This window comes from Dendrobates tinctorius, unplaced genomic scaffold (genome assembly GCF_039654945.1).
Source record: "Dendrobates tinctorius isolate UK_male_01 unplaced genomic scaffold, ASM3965494v1 ptg000046l, whole genome shotgun sequence".
NCBI lineage: Eukaryota > Metazoa > Chordata > Amphibia > Anura > Dendrobatidae > Dendrobates > Dendrobates tinctorius.
The window spans coordinates 30440263-30465909 of NW_027361714.1; the positions used below are offsets into that span (position 1 = coordinate 30440263).

At 41.7% G+C, this 25647-nt stretch overlaps 1 protein-coding gene across 2 annotated transcripts in view; it reads left to right on the forward strand.

The window, feature by feature from the left end:
* Positions 1-3109: 3109 nt before the first annotated feature.
* The window catches only part of LAMA2 (laminin subunit alpha 2), a 1313887-nt gene continuing 1291349 nt past the window's right edge, over positions 3110-25647 (forward strand). For both annotated transcript variants that reach the window (XM_073575794.1, XM_073575795.1), the window contains exon 1: positions 3110-3279. In XM_073575794.1, the coding sequence (XP_073431895.1) occupies positions 3183-3279 (97 nt within the window). In that variant the 5' untranslated portion in view covers positions 3110-3182. The remainder of the gene's footprint in view (positions 3280-25647) is intronic.

A 25647-nucleotide genomic window follows, 5' to 3' on the forward strand; every position in this document is an offset into this window, starting at 1 on the left:
ACCGGGTGCCCGGCGAGATCACTTCCGGGTCAGGACTCTGGCAGAAGCCAAGTGCATGCTGCAAGCGCGTGGCTGAGGCCTGGCATGTGCGGACAGCGGGGGATCTTGAGAGACTGCAAGGCTGGGAGTATAGAAACAGCGCGGCGCTCCCCAATCCCAGCAGCCCGTTGGGAGACCGGAGCACGGGGAGCATGGGCGGACATGACGGTAATACATTCCATAAATAGTATTTCTACAACTTTGTTCTGCTTTTATATTCTAAGTGTATTCTTATTTATTGATCTAATTCACCTAATTTTTTATATGACAGTTTAAATCCATTATTGTGGGTTACCCTGTAAATGCAGGACTTTGATATTGTGATTTCAGTTCATATTAGCTACATGTGATTGTTGGGTTTTGTCTGGTTTTAATTTTTTTTTGCGCTTTGTTGGAGTTTGCGTAGTGTATGTGTAATACCTACTAACACTTATTGTACCTGGTTTGATGTGCACACAATTTATGTATTGGCTTTTTCAATAAGTTTTTAGGACACTGCTTTAGTATAATAGGCTGCACACACTATTTTTTATTCTTGATTAGGCAAGCCCTACTGTCCAAATGTCTGTTCACAGGTGTCAAGGGATGTCTCACCCCATCCATCAGCCTGAATTGCTTGCTCTTTACTGGAGATGAGCCAACTTTTGAAGGTACGGTTCGACTATGTTCGCTGAACTTCCTGATTTTCCACAGAAACCATTCAATTCAATGGGAGGCAACACCAAATGCATAAACGCCTTCAGGAGGGCCCCAAAAGCTGCCAAAACAACTCAAATTAGATGCAGACACCAGGAAAAGTGGCATCATTTGATCCATAAATTGCGTTACAAATAAATATTTTTTAAAAAATTGACGTTGGTTCCCCTATATTTTTAATAATCAGCCAGGCAAAACTGAGAGCTGCGGGCTGCAATCCTCAGCTGTCAATGTTAGCAAGGCTGGTTATCAATAATAGAGGGGTCCGGAACTTTTATTTTTATTAATTAAATAAATTAAAAAAATAAAACCATGTGGGGTCCCCTCATTTTTGACAACCAGCCATACTAAAGCCGACAGCAGGGGCTGGTATTTTCAGACTGGCAATGGTCCATGTATATTGGCCATACCAGGCTAAAAATAGCAGCCTGCAACTGCCCAGAAATGAGCATTTATTAGATGCGCCAATTCTGTCACTTTCACCAGTTCTTGCCACTTGCTCTGTGGTGGCAAGTGGGGTTGACATTTGTGGGTTTGATGTCGCCTTTGCATTGTCTGGTGACAGCAAGCACACAGCTTAGTAATAGAGAGGAATCATTGCTTTCAATGTTTTTTTCAGTGAACCATTTGGTTATCACTAGTGATGAACGAGGATACTCATTGCTTGGGTTTTCCCGAGCATACTCGGATGTCCTCCGAGTATTTTAGCATGCTCCGAGATTTAGTTTTCGTTGTCTCATCTGCATAATTTGTGACTGCTAGACAGCTTGAATACATATGTGGAATGCCTGTTTGTTAGGGAATTCCCACATGTATTCAGCCTGTCTACAAGTCGCAAATCATGCAGATAAGACGACGAAAACTAAATCTCTGAGCAAGCTAAAATACTCGGAGGACACCTGAGCATGCTCGGAAAAATGCGAGCAACGAGTATACTCACTCATCACTAGTTATCACTTTTTTGGGACATAGTGCTCTATTATGCTGGAAAAAGCATTGTTCATCAGCAAATATTTTAGCTCCTGGTTTGATGTAAAACATTGCTCTTCTTTTTGCATGTGGTCTTAGGCAAAATTGTGACTAAACTCACTCTTTTGGATGAAAAGCAACCCCACACATGAATGGTCCCAGTATACTTTGCTATTGGGACAGGACTCCTAGTATCACTTACCTTTTTGTTCTCCACACAAACATTCTTCCAGTTGTCCCAGTCTGAAGGGGGCTGCATCAGAGAAAATATCTTTAAATCAGTCCTTATTAATCCAATCCCTGTTCTCCCTGCAGTTTGTCAGTCTTTTAAGAACTTGACACCAGTCCGGTTGCCAAAAGCCTTCGCCCTACCTGCCTGCTCCATTTATGAATAAACTCTACATTGGTATTAAGCTGATCCCATAGCTGATTTTTCTTTAGTATATGGTCTTGACATTGGACTTTCTTTATTGTCTAGAAGCCATCTTCACAGCAATTTCACCTCTCTTTGAATTTGTTGCCGACACAATAAATGGTTGGTTTGTGGGCAACCTCACAAGCAGCAATGTCCTTGCCAGTAAAGTTCTTTTGATGCAAAGCAATTTTGACTGCATATATTTTCTTGGAATAAACCATCATTCGCAGAAGAATACAACATTTTCAAGCACTGTCCTCTTTTAAAGAAACCAGTCTGCTCTTCTTTTAATTCAATCAGGATGACGACTGTACCACAATATAATACATTATTTATTGTACATCGTAATCAGCATGACAGAGTGAGATCAGCTTCCTTGTCTCCATTTTTTTGTAAGCTGAAGAAAAGATCACTGGCCAAGATTTTGACCAGATAAAGACTTTGTTTGGTTTAATCTCCTTAGGTGGGGTGATGCAAGTGCAGATTTAAAGTCTAGCTTTCATAACATTATCATGAACTTCCCATGCAATGTCCCACCTAAGGAGATGACAACAGGCAATTATGCACAATATCTCATGCAGGGAAGGCAGATCACTGAGACTGGAAGCAAAAAATAGCAAAAATAGTTAGAGGGGCAGGAGAGATGTAACTGCAGTGCACTCCCCTTTGCACTTGTGGCACATTAGCATAACAATTACAGTAAATCCTAGATTTCTCTAAAACTTCAGAATGAGATTCTACAAAGAAGGTAAAAATTGACTAATTAAAGGACCTTTACACGCATCATTAGTAAAGGTTCTAATATCCTGATGACAAGTTCACTTTAATGCATCACTCAATAGAACAACAGAAGTCAGGTGCCTAAACTGTGCAAATCTGAATGAACAGCCTTGTTGTGTCTCAATGGGAGCAAAGAAGGAGGAGTATAGTTTTCAAACTGTCTCTAACTTTAGCCTGAAATCTTAGTTGGAGTTTCTATGTGTCTGGCACACAGCTGCAGTCAGTGAGGAATAGCAAGACAAGGAAAGGAGAGGCGTCTCCTCAGCGCCTTTCTTTCCACAAAATGCAGAATATTTGTAAATTGAGCATGGCAGAAAGAACTTTGCTTACAGTTTTCCTAACTTTGATGCTCATCGCATACACTCGGGCTCAACAGAGAGGTAAAGTTTCATGTAGTATATGTCCTTTTTGTGTGTTTGCTTGCTCAATACAATGGCACTGTCTAAAACTGCTGCTGTCCCAGATATCAAATGCAGCATTTTTCAGTGACAGCTCAAAACAGTGGAGAACAAATATGCTCTGACTCCTGTAATATTTTTGGAGTATAACTTCATGTATCCTTTTTATGTTACTTTATATTTCGACTTAATAGTTAAACATTGCTCTTATATATACTACTTTTTTCAGATGATCGTAAAAGCCATGTCTGTTTTTAACATTTCGACATTCTGATTTTCTGCTAAGTATGCACGTGATCATGATTTCTTCAGTAAAAAAAGGTAGCTAACAGTAAGTTATACTAGATTCAGTTTTCACGCTTAACTTGATTGTAATCCATATAACATGTTTTAGCACTTTTATATTGTTTTTTTTTTAGCTTGAAATACTGCGCGACGGAATATGAACATGCATGTTCTTGTGACTTTATAAACCTGTGATAGAACTTTATATTACAGAGTCAGAGCAGAAAGGTGATGAGCAATAGCAGTCATGTAAGAAAATTCTCTACATCATCAGGCCCATGTTCATAGGGAGAAGTACTAGAGATGATGTCCTAGACATATTGAACTATGTATGAGTATAGGAAATGTCAATGAATTTAGTGATTGCCATTTTGGAATGTCAATTTGGATGCGATGCCATACGGTTGTTGAGCCTAGACAATCTTTTCTCTTTTAGAGTAGTACTAGAGTTTAAAGGCTGTAAGTCAGATTCAGGTTCTAGCATCTCCAGGTTGCCATGAATTCTGACACTATCTTAGCAGCTGTAATTAATAGGGGTGATCAAAACACATCACCCTAGTTTGGTGTTCGCCTTGGTACTTTTTTTGCTCATCTGTAATAATTAGACATTGATACAGTTTATAGAATAGAGAGGATGAGCACAGCTGCTTAAATTCTTTATGGGACTAAAAGGGTATGTCCATTTTTGTAAATTGCCAGCTGTATATTGTAAAAAAAAAAAACACAACCCCATATTACTAACTCTCTAAGGGTCCAGTATTGTGCATTTCATTCTGCTCCACTAGATATACGCTGCAGTGGTGATGTCATGTCGACAGCACTGGAGCCGTTGGGGATGGCACGAGTCGCTGAGATCAGTGTGATTGGTGCAGCCAAAAACAGAGACTGGGGCAGCACTAGAGACATAGCATGGGACCTGGGGAGAGGAAGTACAGAACAGTCTTGTTTACTTCACAAAAAATTGAGCCAACAGACAAATGTTTTCTTAAAGATAACTACTTTAATGGTGATTTCAGACACTTAAGTATGATGGCTGTATTCCTTTTAACAGGCAAAGAATCATGTGACTGTGCCCGCTTCTGTGTGCAACTCATTCGCATTCAATAAATAGGACTGAACTACAATACCAGGCAAAGTTGCTAAATAATGTATGGTAGTTTGACTGGTAATCGATGGAGACATCCCTTGGCCCCTTCAACCAGCAAGTTTTTGGTGATGCCAAAAGTCAGCAAATTTCAAAGTACCAGAAGCCCCCTTTAATAGCATATTACATATACAGCTCTGGCAAAAATTAAGAGACCACTGCAGGTATATTTTTGAGTAAAATGTAAATTACTGTTTTACTCTATAAACTACTGACAACATTTTCAGAAAATTAGAAATGGTCAAAATAGCAAAAAAAAGGAGTGCTTGCAGACCTCAAATAATGCTAAGAAAACAAGTTCATAATCATTTAGAAACAACAATACTATTGTTTTAACTCAGGAAGAGTTCAGAAGTCAATATTTTGTGGAATAACAATGATTTTTAATCACAGCTTTCATGCGTCTTGGCATGCTTTCCACCAGTCTTTCACACTGCTTTTGGGTGATATTATGCCACTCCTGGTACAAAAATTTAAGCAGTTCTTTTGTCATGATCCAGTCCGGGCACTGTTTCTGCTTATTCTCTCCCCAGGATGGCCATGCGGGGGTTAATCTTCCCTGCCTTGTTTTGGTATCTGTCTGGCTATTTCAGTCTGCCGTTATCTGCAAGCAGTGTCAGTTATAGTTACTTTCTCTGGCTTGAGCAGCTGACCCCGTTTGTCCTCTGCCCGTTTACCTAGGTCTCATTCCTGTTTTTCCTTGTGACTTCACTCGTTATAGTACTCGCTCTCTGTGTTATTACCTATTTTGTACTTGATTCAGCTTGTCCTCTGACCTGTTTGATTGTCTTCCATCTCTGACTTTCCTGCTGCTGACTGTCTCTGACTTCTTTTGCTTGTTTCTGACTATGTGTATTGCTATGATCTCTGGAACTTCATTCCGTCTCTGTTGCTGACTCGGCTTTTCTGACTACTATTCCGCCACCTAGTGGCTCCTGCCTGCTGCTCTGTGGATTCACTGTGAGTGCACTTTTTTCCTTCACCAGCACCCCTGGTGGAGGTTGTGTGCTACTGTGCTGCCGCAGGCATTACACCTTCTTTGTTTGATGGCTTGTGACTATCCATCTTCCTCTTGATTACATTCCAGAGGTTTTCAATGGGGGTTCAGAGGTGTAGATTGGGCTGGCCATGACAGGGATTTGATGTGGTGGTCGTTGATCCACACATTGATTGACCTAGCTGTGTGGCATGGTGCTTTGTCCTGCTGGAAAAAACAGTCCTCAGAGTTGGGGAACATTGCCTGATCAGAAGGAATCAACTATTTATCTAGGATAACCTTGTATGCAACTTGATTCAAATGTCCTTCACAAAGATTAACCTGCCCAATTCCAGCCTTAATGAAGCATCCCCAGATCATCACAGATGCTCCACCAAATTTCACAGTGGGTGCAAGACACTGTGGCTTGTACACCTATCCAGATCTCAGTCTAACCATTAGATGGCCAGGTGTTGGGCAAAGCCCAAAATTAGACTCATCACAGAATATTACCTTACGCCACTCCTCTATGGTCCAATAGTTATGGTCTTTGGCAAACTTCAGCCTGGCTCTCCTATACTTCTCATTGATGAAAAGCTTTTTTCTACTTGAGCCCTGCCTCTAGGAGCCTGTTACGAACTGTTCTTGCTGTGCACTTCACCCCAGCTGCCATTTGCCATTCCTTTTGTAGGTTACTTGATGTCGTCACTTGATGTCATCCTTCGGTTGCTTAGTGACATTCAAATAAGATGACAGTCATCCCGGTCAGTGGAGAGTCATTTTCGCCCTCTGTCGGTCAGTAGGTTTGTTGTCCAAAATGTCTGCTGCTTGAACTTGTTGTAATGGACTGCCATCTTAGAAATTTTAAGGATGGAGGCAACATGATGCTCACTGTATCCCCTCTGCTAGTAAAGCCAGAATGGAGCCCTTCTTTTCCTCACTCAAGACTTTTGTTTTCAACTCCTTTGGCATGTTTAAAAGTATTTTTTTCATTCCTATTACTTTTGGGATATTACTAGCACTTGTTTTGCCATCCAGCTTGTCCTATTGCAAGAGGATTGTGAACACCACTGCAGGGTTTTATATACTTTCTTTAGGTAAATAAGATTTGCTTCAGGTGATCACCTAATCAGAAGCACATCAAACAGAATGAGGTGTAATCTGGTTGGAATTCAACTGACACTGGAATGGAATGACTGTCAGACATGTAGAGAAGCTGATTTTTATAAAACTGTGCAGTGGTCTCTTAATTCTTGCTAGAGCTGTATTTCTGCCTAAAGAGTTCTGATAAATTTATTCCAGAAGTACAAAAACTTCCTAGTCAAGTTATCAAACATTTCTGATAACTATCTTGCATATTTTATAAGGAATGCATAACAATAGAAAATACAGAGGCTGCCATTGCACCAAAAGCATTGAAACTAACACACCTATATTGGTTATCCATGTGTCCAATAATTTATTGTTGCCTCTATATTATCCTATATATTGAAATAAAAGATAAAAGTTTGGAAATATGTACGTATTTGTCATGTTTTTGTACATTTCTATTAGAATTACTATCTAGCAGTAAGGGATCAGTGTGGTCAAGGAAAACGTATGATGAAGAGAGGCTCAATCCCATTATTATCCAAAATGAACTTATTGCATTGTCTATATCTGTAATTGTTTTCTGCTTTGTTTCAATGTTCTGGGTTTATTTTCGTCTTCATGGTTGCATCAAATATGACTTTTGGTCCAAATGAAAGGGTACTGGCAAATTGTATTACAATGGATTTCGCAACCAGGGTGTTTTATAATCATTTCGATAATTGATTTTAAGAGATGAAAATCAGTCTGAATACATTTCCTTACTAAGAAATTTAACATTGATATGAAATTAGTTTTCTAAAATAAATTAATTACTTAGGCAGAACATTCCCAGGTAGTACACGTAGAAATACATATGTTCGGTGTCCATGTACACTCTGCATGGAAATGTTGTAGCATCTGTATACAGAGATCCCATTGCTTAGCATTAAGATTAACTGTGGTTTCATGTATCAAAATCTGGTTTTAGTTGCTAAAGCAAAAAAGGAGCATTTTAGAAAGTTTTAGGATGTTTTATGCTTTTTTAATAAAGTGGATGACACTTGTACAAGTACAGAGACATAAAGTATTTCCTTGACCTTGAAAATTTTATGGAAGGACACTGATTTAAAGAGTAGGTTGTCTAGATGTAGCACAGTGGCTTCCCATATGCTTCTGAGCTATACAATATTAATTAGCTTTATAACGACATTTTTCTTGGTTTCACGTATATTCTCAATTCAGACATTTTCTCAGGAAATGCCATAAACACAGATAGAGGTGGATAGGTCCCACCTCTGGATCTTGAGAATAGGGAACCATCTTGCGTTTTGGCTAAATGAGAGGTGTATGGGCATGCATGGCTCTTTCCATTAACTTCTAGTTTCAAAAATAGCTAAATATGCTAATTTCAGAAATCCATTAGAAGTGAACATAGAAAACCTAATATTCACAGATAACTTTCCATTTGTGGCATGGTAATAGGGAAACCCTTTTAAGACATAGGTGTGGTTACCAAAGGAAATACATCAAAACTAGATATTTAAGGCGTAAAGCAATATTGAGCAATATTTGAGATAGAGAGTTATGACTTTAAAAACTACATTTTGTAGTGTTATATATTTTTGGTGGGGGTTATTTTACACTCTAAATATTATGTACAATGTGATGGTGAATTTAAATATACAATATGAAGGAAAACCCTTTATGTGTTATAGTAAATCTTTTAAAATACACTTAGTATCTTTATTTAGTTCAATTTTTATACATTTTTTAAGTATTAGTACTTTAATATCACATTGAATATTTTGCAAATAATAAGTCATGACTATGAGCTGGAAAAAATGTCCTGTAGCAGAGATGGTGTGGATGCCTAAAACAATAGCTATCTCATTTTACCCATAGTAGTTTATTTATATACCCTTCATGTTTATTTTCGCCTCCCTTGCATGCTTACCCTTTTTTCTATTTTAATTTGAGCCAATGACAGTACCACGCTAATTCTTTTCGAATAACATATATTTATACATTTATTTGTCCTGAGAACTCATTCTTTACAAACATGAATGAAAAATGTCTTAGAATCATAGAATCATAGAATCGTAGAGTTGGAAGAGACCTCCTGGGCCATCTGGTCCAACCCCCTGCTCAAAGCAGGATTCACTAAATCATCCCAGTCAGATGTCTGTCCAGCCTCTGTTTGAAGACTTCCATTGAAGGAGAACTCACCACTTCTCGTGGCAGCCTGTTCCACTCATTGATCACTCTAACTGTCAAAAAGTTTTTTCTAATATCTAATCTGTGTCTCCTCCCATTCAGTTTCATCCCATTGCTTCTAGTCTTTCCTTGTGCAAATGAGAATAAAGTTGATCCTTCTACAATGTGACAGCCCTTTAGATATTTGTAGACAGCTATTAAGTCTCCTCTCAGTCTTCTCTTTTGCAAACTAAACATTCCCAAATCCTGCAACCTTTCCTCATAAGACAGGGTTTGCAGACCGGTCACCATTCTGGTCGCTCTTTTCTGAACTTGCTCCAGTTTGTTGATGTCTTTTTTAAAATGTGGTGCCCAAAACTGGACACAATATTCCAGATGAGGTCTGACCAAAGAGGAGTAGAGGGCAATAATGACTTCACGTGATCTAGACTGTATGCTTCTGTTAATACATCCTAGAATTGCATTTGCCTTTTTTGCTGCTGCATCACACTGTTGACTCATATTCAGTCTGTGATCTATTAGTATACCCAAGTCTTTTTCACATGTGCTGTTGCTGAGCCCTATTCCTCCCATTCTGTATATGCTTTTTTCATTTTTATTGCCCAGATGTAGTACTTTGCATTTTTCCCTGTTAAAAACCATTCTGTTAGTTGCTGCCCACTTCTCCAGTTTATTTATATCTTTTTGAATCCTCTCTCTCTCTTCTCTAGTATTAGCTATCCCTCCTAGCTTTGTGTCATCAGCAAATTTAATCAGTTTACCCTTAATTCCTTCATCTAAATCGTTGATAAAGATTTTGAACAATACAGGGCCCAGGACAGAGCCCTGTGGTACCCTACTTGAGACATTCTTCCAAATGGATGTGCAGCCATTTACGACCACTCTTTGGGTTCGATCACTAAGCCAGTTATGAATCCACCTAACAGTTGCCTTGTCCATTCCATACTTAGTCATTTTTTCAATAAGAATTTTATGAGATGCTTTGTCAAATGCTTTGCTGAAGTCAAGATATACTATATCTACAGCATTTCCTTGATCCACCCAATCAGTGATTCCATCATAGAAGGAAATTAAGTTAGTCTGACATGACTTATTAGTTACAAACCCATGCTGACTCTGTTTAACCACTTCATTCTTATCCAGGTACTGACATACATGTTGTTTAATAATTTGTTCAAAGATCTTTCCTGGTATAGAAGTCAGACTCACCGGCCTATAGTTGCCTGGGTCCACCTTCTTCCCCTTTTTGAAGATAGGAACAACATTTGCTCTTCTCCAGTCTTCTGGCACTTCTCCTGTTCTCCAAGAATTTTCAAAGATTATGGAGAGGGGTTCAAAAATTTCTTCTGCTATCTCCTTCAGTACTCTGGGGTGTAATTCATCTGGACCTGGAGACTTGAATTCATTTAGGTTAGTTAAGTATTTCCTCCCTATCTTTCTGTTTATAGATATCATGGATTCTTCTATTCCCTTAAGAGGACAGTGAAGAACAGTTGATGTTACATGTCCTTTCTGAGAGAAAACAGATGCAAAAATAGAAGAATACAAGCTACTACAAGGAAAGATGGAGAATTTCCCCTCTATAGCAATCAATATTTTGCTTATAGACCTCTAAATTTGATTCACTGCAATAAGCAAATACAGAGCATTATTATCATAGAAAAAGTTGATTTCCACACCTTTAGGCTAGTTTCACACCAGGGTATGGAGGAGCAGCGGAGGGATGCGAACTTCCTCTGTGAAGCTCTGTCCACTGCCGCGCCTCCTCCGTTCAGCTCCGCCTACATCCGCATGTGGCCTGCGTACCCTATCTTTAGCATTGGGTACGCAGGCCATGCCGATGTATGCGGATGCCTCCGCATGCGCCATTTTGACGGTGCGGCGACCGCAGCAAAATCCAACACGTTGCGTTCGGCACAGGTCGCTGCACCATCAAAACTTTAACATGCCACTGTACATCAGTATTTGTAAGCACAACTAGTACTGATTGAAAAATACTGATGTGGTGACATGTTTCTATTATACTTTTCCTCTGATTGCTGCACTCCTGGTTTTGGCTTACAAATACTGTAATAAAATAGTAAGTAATCAAATACTGAACATGTGAATGTGGCCTTACATTTTGTAGAGGTTTTCCACAACCTTATTCTCAGAGAAGTCGAGCTTATTTCTTGTTCTAGGATGATTTTGGTTGCCCTTGAGCAGCTCAACATTGCCCAATGCAACTATGATTGAGTAATCTATGGGCCTTTTTATGTTTATTGTAATATATATTCTATTCCCTAGCTGTCTATTTTTCATATAAAATATTTAGAATACATGTAATTTTTGTAGTTTAATCAGAGTCACATACACTCTAAAATACAGATAAACTGAAAACAAAGAAAACAATCACAATTTCTAAATACTGTAGATATTATGATCATTGTTGCATAGTGTATCTAGCCAGCACATAACGAATATTAAAATAAAGTATAGCTAAATACAAGATACTGTTTCTTTAGTTTTCTTTTATTGGAATGTTCCTCTAGCAGGATTTCTAAAATCAGTGATCAGTGTCTGTAGACTTGGCATACCATTAATCCAGAAATAGGATGTCATGCTGTAAAGAACCATTTTTAGCCATGAGTGATTTATATATGAGCTTTGTTTTATGGTGATGAGTTAAGTATTATGGTATGTTTATAGAGTACGATTTAAAGGGAACCTCTCATATAAAAGTATACCTTTAACCCACAGATATGGGATTCATCTACAGGTTAATAGTGTTCTGAAGTAGTGGCAGCACTGAAGGCCCAATTGTCGGAAAGAAATTAATTTTATTCCTCCTGACAGCTTGGGGCTTTCAGTCATAGAGGTGGAGCCAGCCTGACTTCAGTCACTCCTCAATATATAGTAAGCGGCAGGTGTTTTCAAAGCCTAGCACTGACTGACAGCCGGCTAAGCATTAGCGCCAGATGTCAGTAAATGCCGTGGGTGCGGTTGCACTATATGCTGAGCGGTGACCGAAGCCAAGCCAGCTTCATTCCTATGACTGAAAGCTCGAGACTACTTGGGGGGAGAAGTTAATTTTTTTCGGGGCTCTCAGTACAGCCACAATTATTCACAACACTATTAACCTGCAGATTAATCCCATATATGCAGGTTAATAGCATATTTTTACATGATACATTGAAGACATTTAGCATCCAAGGTATTGTTTATAATCTTTCCAGATTATTACATGTCTGTATTATTTCAACATAATCACAGAATAAAGGTCGCTTGTTACAGCAATGCGATGCCAGTATAGGAAAGACATAATGCTTAATAGAATCTTAAATGCAATTCATTTGTCTTTTCTTATTTGAAGCTGTTCCACATTCTACATATGTTACTTATTGGATGAGCGTGCTATGTTTGTGTCAAAGCCTCTCCATGTCCCAGCTTTTGCGCAGTTCTGAATAAGCTCCACAATTCCCTCACACATGCTTTCCATCATCAGGAACAGACAGCGTGACAGCTCTTGAGCAGCATATTCCTTTATTAGAGCTTGAAGCATTACATTTTCAGGACACAAAGACAATCCTTAATTGTGCTCAACTGTTTATATGTCTCTCATAGGTCATTTAATATTGTGTAATGGCGTTTTTTATATCCTATTTGTATATTTACGTACCCATTACAATTTGGCTTATTTCAAAGACAGTCTGGACATCCTAACAGCTCCCACGCCAGCTGTAAAGAGCCAAAGTAATAATTGCTGGAATAACAATAATGATATCACTAATGCCTTCCATTTCCCATATCTCATCTTCTTATTATGTATGCTATTATAAGTATTAGCCAAAAGCCTCAGTATACCATTCATATATTTCATTATATTGCTCACTTTGTCTGGTACTAAAGAAACATATTTCCTAATTTTTTCCATCAATAAGTGAGAACGGATCGTAGCTACAAAAAACATGTGAGGATCCAACAGATCCATTCATTACAAAGACAAGCTATTAATTTCAATTTTCACTGTGGTAAAGCTGAAGGAAAGTGTGTAAGGTTATATGAGCAGAGGTTTTTTTTAATTGAAAAAACTATTATAGTATTGAACGTGTGGTACCTGGAAAAAATAATCTTTATTTCTCCTGGTAGCCACTGGCTTTCAGTCATACAGGCGGGCCTAGAGCAATTAGTCATCGTTAATCACATTAGGAGCAGCAACTGTAAGCACTCCCAAACACTGACAGCCAGGCATGGACTAGCCCACAATAATAATAATAATAATCTTTATTTTTATATAGCGCTAACATATTCCGCAGCGCTTTACAGTTTGCACACATTATCACCACTGTCCCCGATGGGGCTCACAATCTAAATTCCCTATCAGTATGTCTTTAGAATGTGGGAGGAAACCGGAGTGCCCAGAGGAAACCCACGCAAACACGGGGAGAACATACAAACTCCTTGCAGATGTTGTCCTTGGTGGGATTTGAACCCAGGACCCCAGGACCACTGAGCCACCGTGCCGCCCTTTGAGAGAAGAGGAGAATCGTCCGGTGTGCCCCTGTGCAAGAGTAGGCCACCACCCTCTTATATGTGCAGTACTTGGCACAAAGTACAGACAACATCTTATTCATGTAACAATCTACCCAGTTCATTGTTCTATGACTTTGTGATTGAGGATAATGTCACATTTACATGTAGCTGAAAAGGGGGGCCCGGGAGTAGGCTACTTGTGGGCCCTTGGCACCCTAGTCTGACACTGCTGACAGCTAGCTCTATACTGTTGCAGTGCTGAGCTGGCTGTCAGTCAGTGCCTGGGCTTGCACACAGCCGCTGCACCAAGTGCTGTGAGCAGCAACTGTAATTGCTATGAGCACTCTTGTATGACTCAAAGTTGCCAGCTTCTGATAGAAATAAATACAATTTTCCCTTGGGTGTTGCACTTTTAGTACTGCAACCAGACACATTCATAACAGTATTAACCTGTAGATTAACCATATATCTGCATATTAACAACATTCTCAGACTTCATAGGTTCCCTATAAAAATGCATGGAATTTTTATTGTAAAAAAACATTATTGTTCTTTTTTTATTAATATTTATTTTCAGAGCACAATTGATTTTATTGTGCTGTATATGAGAAGGGGTTACATGCAAAATACAAATATAAATTACAGTCAGCAATAAATGGTAAACTGGAACACGCTTTTGCGTGCTTACTAGAGATGAGTAGTGTTGAGCATTCCGATACCGCAAGTATCGGGTATCGGCCGATACTTGCTGTATCGGAATTCCGATACCGACTTCCGATATTTTTTCAATATCGGAAGTCGGCATCGGAATCGGAAGTTCAAAGTTGATTGACAGCCTGACGTCATCATGATGCGTGGTGTGTGCGCATCATGATGCGCCGTCATTTCGGGCCTTCCGGGGGTCTCTGCCGGCCTGCCGGGGGGCTGTGTGGACTGCCCGGGGTCTGTACCGGCCTGCCGGGGGGCTGTGCCGGCCTGCCGGTGGTCTGTGCACCCTGTGGGGGTCTGTACCGGCCTGCCGGGGGGCTGTGCCGGCCTGCCGGTGGTCTGTGCACCCTGTGGGGGTCTGTACCGGCCTGCTGGGGGGCTGTGCCGGCCTGCCGGGGGGCTGTGCTGATGTCCGGGGGTCTGTGCAAGCATCGTCCGATGGGAATACAAGTCCCATCTGGCGATGCCTGCTACCATGACAGTGATTGACACATTAGCCAATGATGGGACAGTAGTAGTCCCATCATCCGGCTAATGTGTTAAATGTTAAAAAAAAAAAAAAAAAATACTACATACATACTACATGCATGCTACATACATACTACATGCTACATACATACTACATACATACTACATACATACTACATACATACTACATGCTACATACATACTACATATATACTACATGCATGCTACATACATACTACATGCTACATACATACTACATATATACTACATACATACTACATACATACTACATGCATGCTACATACATACTACAAGCTACATACATACTACATACATACTACATGCATGCTACATACATACTACATGCTACATACATACTACATGTATACTACATACATACTACATATATACTACATGCATGCTATATACATACTACATGCTACATACATACTACATACATACTACATACATGCTACATACATACTACATGCTACATACATACTACATATATACTACATGCATGCTACATACATACTACATGCTACATACATACTACATATATACTACATACATACCACATACATACTACATACATACTACATACATACTACATGCTACATACATACTACATATATACTACATGCATGCTACATACATACTACATGCTACATACATACTACATATATACTACATACATACTACATACATACTACATGCATGCTACATACATACTACATGCTACATACATACTACATATATACTACATGCATGCTACATACATACTACATGCTACATACATACTACATATATACTACATACATACTACATACATACTACATGCATGCTACATACATACTACATGCTACATACATACTACATATATACTACATGCATGCTACATACATACTACATGCTACATACATACTACATATATACTACATGCATGCTACATACATACTGCATGCTACATGCATGCTACATACATACTACATACATACTACATGCTACATACATACCACATATATACTACACACATACTACATACAATACATTCATACAATACATACATAGACATACAGTACATATAACATAGAGTAACATACTTACCAATACTTGTCACATTGTTCCCCGAAGCCATTGTCTTTTACGGAATAAATATTAACATAACAAACCACAAAAATACTCACCCACGATCCGAAGCAGTCCACGAGTGTGTCCCACGACGATCTTGGGTAGAGAACTGCAGCATCAGCTGTTGCTGCCGTTCTCTACGGGCTGCAGGAATCCAATGACGGAAGGTAGGTATCCTTCCGCACTGTATTCCTCCGCCACTTAAAAAAAAAAAAAGGTCCCTAGTCTCACTTTATGCCATTGCTGCGTGGGAATTTCCCACACAGCAATGGCATAAAGTGAGACTAGGGACTTTTTTTTTTTTTAAGTGGCGGAGGAATACAGTGCGGAAGGATACCTACCTTCCATCATTGGATTCCTGCAGCCTGTAGAGAACGGCAGCAACAGCTGATGCTGCAGTTCTCTACCCAAGATCGTCGTGGGACACACTCGTGGACTGCTTCGGATCGTGGGTGAGTATTTTTGTGGTTTGTTATGTTAATATTTATTCCGTAAAAGACAATGGCTTCGGGGAACAATGTGACAAGTATTGGTAAGTATGTTACTCTATGTTATATGTACTGTATGTCTATGTATGTATTGTATGAATGTATTGTATGTAGTATGTATGTAGTATATATGTGGTATGTATGTAGCATGTAGTATGTATGTAGTATGTATGTAGCATGCATGTAGCATGCAGTATGTATGTAGCATGCAAGTAGTATATATGTAGTATGTATGTAGCATGTAGTATGTATGTAGCATGCATGTAGTATATATGTAGTATGTATGTAGCATGTAGCATGCATGTAGTATGTATGTAGTATGTATGTAGTATATATGTAGTATGTATGTAGCATGTAGTATGTATGTAGCATGCATGTAGTATATATGTAGTATGTATGTAGCATGTAGTATGTATGTAGTATGTATGTAGTATGTATGTGGTATGTATGTAGTATATATGTAGTATGTATGTAGCATGTAGTATGTATGTAGCATGCATGTAGTATATATGTAGTATGTATGTAGCATGTAGTATGTATGTAGCATATATGTAGTATGTATGTAGTATGTATGTAGCATGCATGTAGTATATATGTAGTATGTATGTAGCATATATGTAGTATGTATGTAGCATGTAGTATATATGTAGTATGCATGTTGCATGCATGTAGTATATATGTAGTATGTATGTTGCATGTAGTATGTATGTAGTATGTATGTTGCATGTAGTATATATGTAGTATGAATGTAGCATGTATGTAGTATGTAGTATGAATGTAGCATGTATGTAGTATGCATGTTGTATGTATGTAGCATGTAATTTTTTTTTTTTTTTTTTTTTTTTACATTCAACACGTTAGCCGGATGATGGGACTACTACTGTCCCATCATTGGCTAATGTGTCAATCACTGTCATGGTAGCAGGCATCGCCCGATGGGACTTGTAGTCCCATCGGACGATGCCTGCACAGACCCCCGAAGACTGCACAGCCCCCCGGCAGGCCGGCACAGCCCCCCGGAGCCTGCACAGCCCCCCGGCAGGCCGGCACAGCCCCCCGGAGCCTGCACAGCCCCCCTGGCAGGCCGGCACAGCCCCACGGCAGGCCGGCACAGACCACCGGAGCCTGCACAGACCCCCTGGCAGGCCGGCACAGACCACCGGAGCCTGCACAGACCCCCTGGCAGGCCGGCACAGCCCCCCGAAAGGCCCGTACAGACCCCAGAGAGGCTGTACAAGGGAAAAACAGGATTTTTCTTATTCCGATACCGGAAGTCCCATAGACTTGAATGGGACTTCCGGTATCGGAATCGGCGATACCGATACTTTTTTTTAAGATCGGCCGATCCATACCGATCCGATACTTTGAAGTATCGGACGGTATCGCTCAACTCTAGAGATGAGCGACTTTTCCTTTTTTAGGGGTCGAGTCTGGTTTCATGAAACCCGACTTTCGCAAAAGTCGGATTGAACGAAATCTGCCTACTATAGGGAAAAGTCGGAGGCCGACAGAAACACGAAACCCAATGCAAGTCAATGGGGTAGCAAAGTTGGCAGGGAGTGGAGGACAGTAAACACACCTACAGTGCCCATTTCAATGCCAAAAACATCAATTCTTGTTACTGAAGCTTGTCAACCTTAATTTACTTCATAATAATAGTTAGGCATTGAAAACTGGGGGTTATTTGGATAAAGTTGTGGGGGGGGTAGGGCTGGCTCCAAGTTTTCGTGTGCCCTGGGCCAAAGAGTGTCAGTGCGCCCCTTTAACACATACCACAACTCATGATGCTCCGATACGGCACAGAAATATAGGTATAGTATAATGACTAATACTTCACTGCTTACATGACATGACTGATCTATTTTTAATTGTACAATAGCTCAAAAAAGGACAGTATATTACTCCTTACAGTATTATGGCCACCACATTGTGCGCCAAACAGAATAATGAACCCCATATATTTCTCCATACAGAATAATTGGTCACTCACATATAATGTTCCATACAGTATATGATGAGCTCCACATAATGCTCCAGTATATGATGGGCCTCATGGATGAAGCTCCAGTGTATGATGGGCCCTAATAATGCTCCTTATATAATGGGCCCCATTTCTAATGCTCCAGTGTATCATGTGCCCCATAGATGCTGTTCCAGTGTCTGATCTGCCCCATTTATAATGCTCCAGTATATGATGGGCCTCATGGATGATGCTCCAGTGTAATATGGGCCCTAATAATGCTTCATATATAATGGGCCCCATTTCTAATGCTCCAGTGTTTAATGGGCCCCGTAAATGCTGCTCCAGTGTCTTATGTCCCCAATCTGGAATGCTCCAGTATATGATGGGCCTCATGGATGATGATCCAGTGTATGATGGGCCCAAATAATGCTCCATATATAATGCTGCTCCAGTGTCTGATGTCCCAAATCTGGAATGCTCCAGTATATGATGGGCCTCATGGATGATGCTCCAGTGTCTGATGGGCCCTAATAATGCTCTATATATAATGGGCCCCATTTCTAATGCTCCAGTGTATCATGTGCCCCATAGATGCTGTTCCAGTGTCTGATCTGACCCATTTATAACGCTTCAGTATATGATGGGCCTCATGGATGATTCTCCAGTGTAATATGGGCCCTAATAATGCTTCATAAGTAATGGGTCCCATTTCTAATGCTCCAGTGTTTAATGGGCCCCGTAAATGCTGCTCCAGTGTCTGATGTCCCCAATCTGGAATGCTCCAGTATATGATGGACCTCATGGATGATGATCCAGTGTATGATGGGCCCAAATAATGCTCCATATATAATGGGCCCCATTTCTAATGCTTCACTGTATAATGTACCCCATAGATGCTGCTCCAGTGCCTCATCTGCCCCATTTATAATGCTCCAGTATATGATGGTCCCCATGGACGATGCTCCAGTGGGTTATGGGCCCAAATAATGCTCTAAATATAATGGGCTCCATTTCTAATGCTCCAGTGTATAATGGTCCCCGTAAATGCTGCTCCAGTGTCTGCTGTCCCCCATTTGGAATGCTCCAGTATATGATGGGCCCCATTTTTAATTAAGCCAGGCATGGTATGTGAAAAGAGCTCCATGGAGTAATCTGAAGTGTGTGCTGCCGCTTCCTTCACTTTTGGGGTGGGTGAAGGATACAAGGAAAGGGGTTGCTCCTGACCAGAAGCCTGCATTTACGACTCAGTGCTTGCATTTTTTTAAACTTCAGAAGAGGAGGCGATAGAGCTGGAGGCGGTTTCAGCAATGTAAGGCAAAAACAGTTCCTGATACTCCGGCTTTAAAAGCAGTCTACCTACTCCCAGAAAATGGAGCCTTACAGGCCTTCTAGAGCTACACCATGACGCAGGCTCAACACCTCCTGCCTTAGCTGCTATTGTGTTTTTGGCACTACCAGCAGAAGCACCACAGCCACCATCAGTACCAGGTGGCCCCCCATGCCCACAACCGCATCCTCTTCCACCATACTTCCTCATGTTATGGAAAATGGACCCAAAATACCAGCAGATATATTGTACTGTATCAGAAGCATACAGCTCTATACAGTCTAGGGATAACAGTAAATCTCCGTATATATTTCATGAGTCATACACAGACGCTCACAGGCTCAGTATGGATTACCCAATAAAATAAAAAGTTGAAAAAGGGTACAGTAACACCAGATACAAGGTAGATATAGTGTAAACATTCTGCATCTCCGCATACATTTTAGGAGGCAGACACAAACGCTCTCAGGCCCAGTATAGATTACACAAGAATATGAAAAGCTGTAAATGGGTAATGTAACACAAGCGTACAGCTGTATACAGTGTTGGGGTAGTCTTAAAGCTCCAAATATATTGCCGGAGTAACAGACAGACGTTCACAGGCTCATTATGAATTACACCAGAATCTAAATAGCTAAAAAGGTTACTGTATGAGAAGCGTACAGCTGTATACAGTGTTGGCCAAAGTTGAAATCTCGGTATATATTTCCAGAGTCACCCTCAGATGCTCACTCAGTCTGGGCTTGACCATAACAAAAAATGTTGTAAAAAAGGCACTGGATAACAAGATAGCAAGTATATATATTATAGGGTACAATTGAAATCTCTGTATACATAGTCCCGTAGTCACACTCAGTTGCTTACTCAGTATGAATTTGACTGTAATACTAAATGTCAGACAAGGTTACTGTATAACAAGGTACAAGCTGTATCCAGTATAGGGTAAAAATTGGTATCTCCGATTCACCGTATATATAGAAGTCGTAAACCACACATTCTCACTCACTATGGATGATACCGTAGCACAAAATTTTGAACGAAGGTACTGTATCAGCACATACCAGGTGTATCCAGTCAAGGGGTAATTGTAAATTTCCGTCTATACTTCCAGAGTCAGACACAGACACTCACAGGCTCTCTATGTATTACACCAGAATTTAAAAAGTAGAAAAAGGGAAAGGTAGTCAAAGCTTCCAACAGTATACAGTGTTGTGGTACTTTTAAATCTTCGTATATATTTCAATCTCAGTAAGCCAGTCCAGACTCTCCGCTACTGGAAACTACATGGCTACAAGTATAAACGGAAAGTCGAGTGTTTTCAGAAATGTGGGAATTACTCATAGTGGGAAAATCTCCCGGTAGATGTTGAAGAGGCGATGCAGACCCTCAATTACTGTGTCTGTGGAGACAGCGAAAAAGGTTCTTTGTGAAGAAAGGATTGCTATATCGCAGTAGCGTGGATCACATCACCGTTACTCGTCTCCATCAAATTGTGATCACAGGAAGAGATGTAGACATGGTCCTCACTGCCTATCATGATGTATCTGGTCATTTTGGAGTGCAAAAGACAGAAGCCACAGGCAGTAGGTGATTCTATTGGATTGGCATGAGAGGAAACATTGAAAAATGGTGGCAGAAATGTCAAACGTCTGCGACTATCACAACTGTGAAAGGTGATCATAAAGCACCACTGCATCCACTTGTAAGTTGACGTCCATTACAAATGGTAGCCATTGATCATCTGAAGGTAGAGGCAAGCAGGACAGGCCATAGCTACATCTTAACCATCATCGATCAATACATCAAATTTCTAGTGGCCGTCCCTGTGAAGGATTTAACTGCCCAGACTACACAGCGGTGGAGCAGGGAGAGGTAAGTATTACAACTTGCAAGTGCTGTGGCCATGACTAAGCAGGAAGGCACACTCCTGGTCGACGGTACTGGCACAGGGCCCCTCATAGTACGCTGGTGTGTCTGACGGCGAGTGGGCCCCCCCACCATCAGAGACACTGTATTGTACTATGATGGGCCCTGTGCCAGTGCCGTCAGCCAGCAGTGGGCCCATCCACCTGTTCAGAGCACCGGCACTTGCCCGGGTGTGCCACGTGATGACCCCAGCCATTGGGGGGTGGATGGGCAGCCCACTTAGGGAGGTTTAAAAAATGGCATATGTTGATGTGTTGGCTGGACATTCAGCTGCTGCAAAGGGTGGAATTGGGCAAGTCAGAGGAAGAGGGGGACAAAAGCCAGGCAGTTTTCTGGCAACCTATGTGTCATCAGGGGAAGGTGGGACAAAATCCTTTGAAACCCATGCATGGTTCATTTTAATGAAGGTTAGATCATCAACATTTTGGGTAGACAGACGGGTCCTTTTTTCTGTCAGGATTGATCCAGCAGCACTGAAGACTCTTTCAGACAACACACTAGCAGCAGGGCAAACGAGCTCCTGTAAGGCATATTGTGCCAATTCAGGCCAGGTGTCCAGTTTACAGGCCCAATAGTCATAGGAGAATGACCTGTGAGGGAGAACATCGATATGGGAGAAGTAGTTTGTAACCATAGTTGACAACTGCTGTCTCCTGTCACTTTTAATCGATGCAGTATTCGCAGTCGTGTGAGCGGTACTTGAGAAATCATTCCACAACATGGTCATTAAACCCCTGTCTCCAATGCAACTTCGGCTGTGTGCACCATGAACACCTCTTCCATTGTGCCCAATATGGCTCGTGGGAGAACCAGCACCGCTGCTGTGTGCTGGGAAAGCCTCAAACAAACGGTTTACCAGAGTTGCTTGTTTGTTAGCCAATATTATCTCTAGGTTTTCCTGTGGCATAATGTTGTGTAATTTGCCTTTGTAGCGTCGATATAGGATGCTGGCCAGCCAGTTGTCATTATCCCTCATCATTTTGGCAATGCGGGGGTCCCTTTTTAGGATCCGCAAGGCATAATCGCACATGTGGGCCAATGTTTCAGGTGTCAATGCTGCACTGCGACTGCTGGGTGGAGGAGCACTTTCTGGCAAATCCAAATCCCTACAGTCACGCACAAACACTGTACCTGACCTTGGAATGCCAACATTTTCTCTTACCCCCTGAGAAGCATCCTCCTGCCCAAAATAATCATCCCCCTCATCCTCCTCCTCATCATCTTCCTCTTCTTCCTCCACCTCTTCCAGGACAGTTCCCTGACCAGACAATGGCAGACTGTCATCAAGGCTTCCCTCTTCCTCCTCCTCCTCCGCCTCAGACGCCTGATCCTTAATGTGCGTCAAACTTTGCATGAGCAGATGCATAAGTGGGATGCTCATGCTTACGATGGTGTCGTCTGCACTTACCAGCCATGTGCATTCCTCAAAACACTGAAGGACTTTACAGAGGTCTTTCAGCTTTGACCACTGCACACCTGACAATTCCATGTCTTCCCTCAAACTGCCTGCCCGTGTATCCTCCCACAAATGCATTACAGCCTCTGTTCACACAGCCTCTCAACCATGTACAGGGTGGAATTCCACCTTGTTGCAACGTCTATGATTAGGCCATGCTTGGGAAGGTGGAGCAATCGCTGCAGCTTCTGCATACGAGTGGAGTGGAAGTTTGAGCGACGGATGTGCGAGCACAGTCTTCGCACCTTATGTAGCAGGGATGTTAATTCCAGATAATTATTAAGGAGGCACTGCACCACAGGTTCAAAGTGTGAGCCAGGCAAGGTATGTGTGTGAGTTTTGCACGGGCTATGACTGCCACATAATTACAGCCATTATCACTGACTACCTTGCCTGCCTCAAGATGTAGACTGCCCAGCCATGACTCAGTTTGCCGCTGCAAGTAGTCGGCCAGTACCTCCACAGTGTGTCTGTTGTCGCCCAAAGACATCATCTTTAACACAGCCTGCTGACGCTTACCACTAACTGTTCGATAGTGGGACACCTCGTGTGCAACACTGCCAGCTGCGGATGGAGTGCTCGTGCGACTGTGCTCTGTGGACGAGCTTTCGCTGATGGAGGAGGAGGAGGGTCGAAAGCCTACAGCCAACTGTTTCCTATACCGTGGGCTAGCCAGCATTGTTCCACCCCCTCTGTCCCCTGTGGAGCCTTCATCCTCCACATTAACCCAGTGTGCAGTAATAGACACGTAACAGCCCTAGCCATGCCTACTGGTCAATGCATCTGTTGTGAGGTGCACTTTTCCATTCACTGACTGTTTTAGTGCATGGACAATGCGATCTTTCACATGCCGGTGGAGGGCAGGGATGGCTTTTTGAGAAAAGAAGTGCCGACTGGGTAGGTCATAGCGTGGGACAGCGTAGGCCATGAGCTTGCGGAAAGCTTCGCTTTCAACCAAAAGGTAGGGCATCATCTCTGATGAGATTAGTTTGGTAATGTAGGCATTCAAACACAGTGTATGCGGATGAGAGGATGAGTACTTTCTTGTCCTACTCAGAGTGTCTGGTAAGGTGAGCTGGGCTGGAGAGCTGCATATGGGGGAAGTAGCGGTGGACCGGACGAAGTGAGAGGGGGTTGGTGATGATATTGGTGGTGATGGCCTAGATTCAGTGTTGTGTTGCAAAACCATTTTGATTCCCTGAGTGCTTTGGCCTTGAGACAACACCTCCACATTTAGTCCTGGTGGTGTGCTTAATGGTGGCGGTGGTCTTACAGTGGGGGAAGCGATGGAGCGTTGCTGGCTACCTTCGGTCAGAGCAGGTGCACATGTGCTACCTGAGGTTTTGTAGTCCGTCCATGCTTGCAAGTGCATGCTGATTAAGTGTCTAAGCATGCAACTGGTATTCAAATTTCTGAGTTGTTTACCTCGGCAAAAGGTCCTTCCGCACTTCTTACATGTAACCTTTGCCTCATCAGTAGGATTTTGGACAAAGAAGTGCCACACTGCACTCTTCCTACTATGGTATACATTTTCTGGCATTGCACGCTGTGCTAAGTTGTCCGTCTGGCCAAGCTGTCCTTCAACTCTTTTAGTTTTTGGTCCACGTTTTTGGGCAGCTACGGGCCTGCAAGATAACTCCTGCTGCGATGTCAATGCCTGCTGCGGATCCTTCTTATCTGAACTATTGCCAGCGCCACCCTCCTCCCCCAATGGATGCCAATCCAGGTCAAGAACTGGGTCATCCATCACCTCCTCTTCAAAGTCATCTGCACCTTCCTCTTTACCTTCCTCTGTGTCACCGTGCAAGGTGGTATAGTATGCGGGAAGGGGCACCTGAGTTTCATCAGGGTCAGATTCTGGCTCAATAGACTGCGAGGGCAATGTAGTGCTCTGGGACATCTAGCAGTGGCTGTGCATCTGTGCACTCCATGTCAGATTCGTCTTGGACTGGGGAATTCAGGATTTGACTGGATAACCCAGGCATGGTATGTGAAAAGAGCTCCATAGAGTAACCTGAAGTGTGGGCTACCGCATCCTTAACTTTTGGTGTGGGTGAAGGACACAAGGAAAGGTGTTTTCCTGACCAGAACCCTGCACTAATGACTCCGTGCTTGCAGGTTTCGAACGTTCAGAAGAGGAGGCAATAGAGCTGGTGGCTGTTTCGGCATAGTACGCCAAAACCTGTTCCTGATGCTCCGGCCTTAAAAACGGTTTTCCTACTCCAAGAAAAGGCAACCGTACAGGCCTTCTTGGGCCAGAGGATGACGCAGGCTCAACACCTCCTGCCTTAGCTGCTATTGTGCTTTTGCCAGAACCAGCTGATGCACCACCACCATCAGTACCAGCTGCGCCCCCTGCCCACGTCCGCGGCGTCTTCCACCATATTTCCTCATGTTTGGGAAAATGTACCAAAAATACCAGCAGAGAGATGGTACTGTATGAGGAGCGTCCACCTGTGTAAGGTGTATTAAAAAAATTAAATCTATGTATATATCTTGTTAGTCACAGACGCTCTCACAGTATGTATTTGACCATAATCCAACAAGCAGATATACAGAACTGTATCAGAAGTACACAGCTGTATACGTTTTTTGTGTAACTAACAATATCCGTATATGTATTTACGGAGTGTCACACAAACACACGCTGACTCTCTATAGATGTGACTGTAATGCGAACG